Genomic DNA, 354 nt, shown 5'->3' on the forward strand with positions numbered 1-354 from the left:
GCAGTGAAGAAGTCCTCCAGCACGCTTTTCATGTAGTCGAAGGTGGGACGTTCCTCGGGTCGCTCCTTCCAGCACTGCATCATCAGTTCGTACAGCTCCTGCGGGCAGTTGTCCGGCTGCGGCATGCGGTAACCGCGCTCCAGGTTCTGTATCACCTCGGGGTTGGTCATCCCTGCAAGGACAACGTGCACGGCACTGAATTTGGGTCACCCCTCCCATGTCGCAGGTAGCACCCTACATTCGCAAATCCCATGGGGAAGCTTCCTTCCCCCTCTAGTGCCTCTGAAACCCCCAGTGGCTTTTGGGCCGTGGCTGGCCATGTGCATTGGGAAGCGGTTGAAACCATGGCAGGCT

The 354-nt window shown here is 58.8% G+C and overlaps 1 protein-coding gene across 1 annotated transcript in view; it reads right to left on the bottom strand.

The window, feature by feature from the left end:
* Positions 1 to 2: 2 nt before the first annotated feature.
* The window catches only part of LOC104163956 (proto-oncogene tyrosine-protein kinase LCK-like), a gene marked incomplete at its 3' end in the record, with an annotated part of 2,136 nt that continues 1,784 nt past the window's right edge, over positions 3 to 354 (bottom strand). The window contains 1 exon segment of the mRNA XM_009703117.1: positions 3 to 172. Coding sequence (XP_009701419.1) covers positions 3 to 172 — 170 coding nt within the window.

The sequence above is a fragment of the Cariama cristata genome, unplaced genomic scaffold (assembly GCF_000690535.1).
Source record: "Cariama cristata isolate BGI_N322 unplaced genomic scaffold, ASM69053v1 scaffold29916, whole genome shotgun sequence".
In the NCBI taxonomy this organism is placed as follows: domain Eukaryota; kingdom Metazoa; phylum Chordata; class Aves; order Cariamiformes; family Cariamidae; genus Cariama; species Cariama cristata.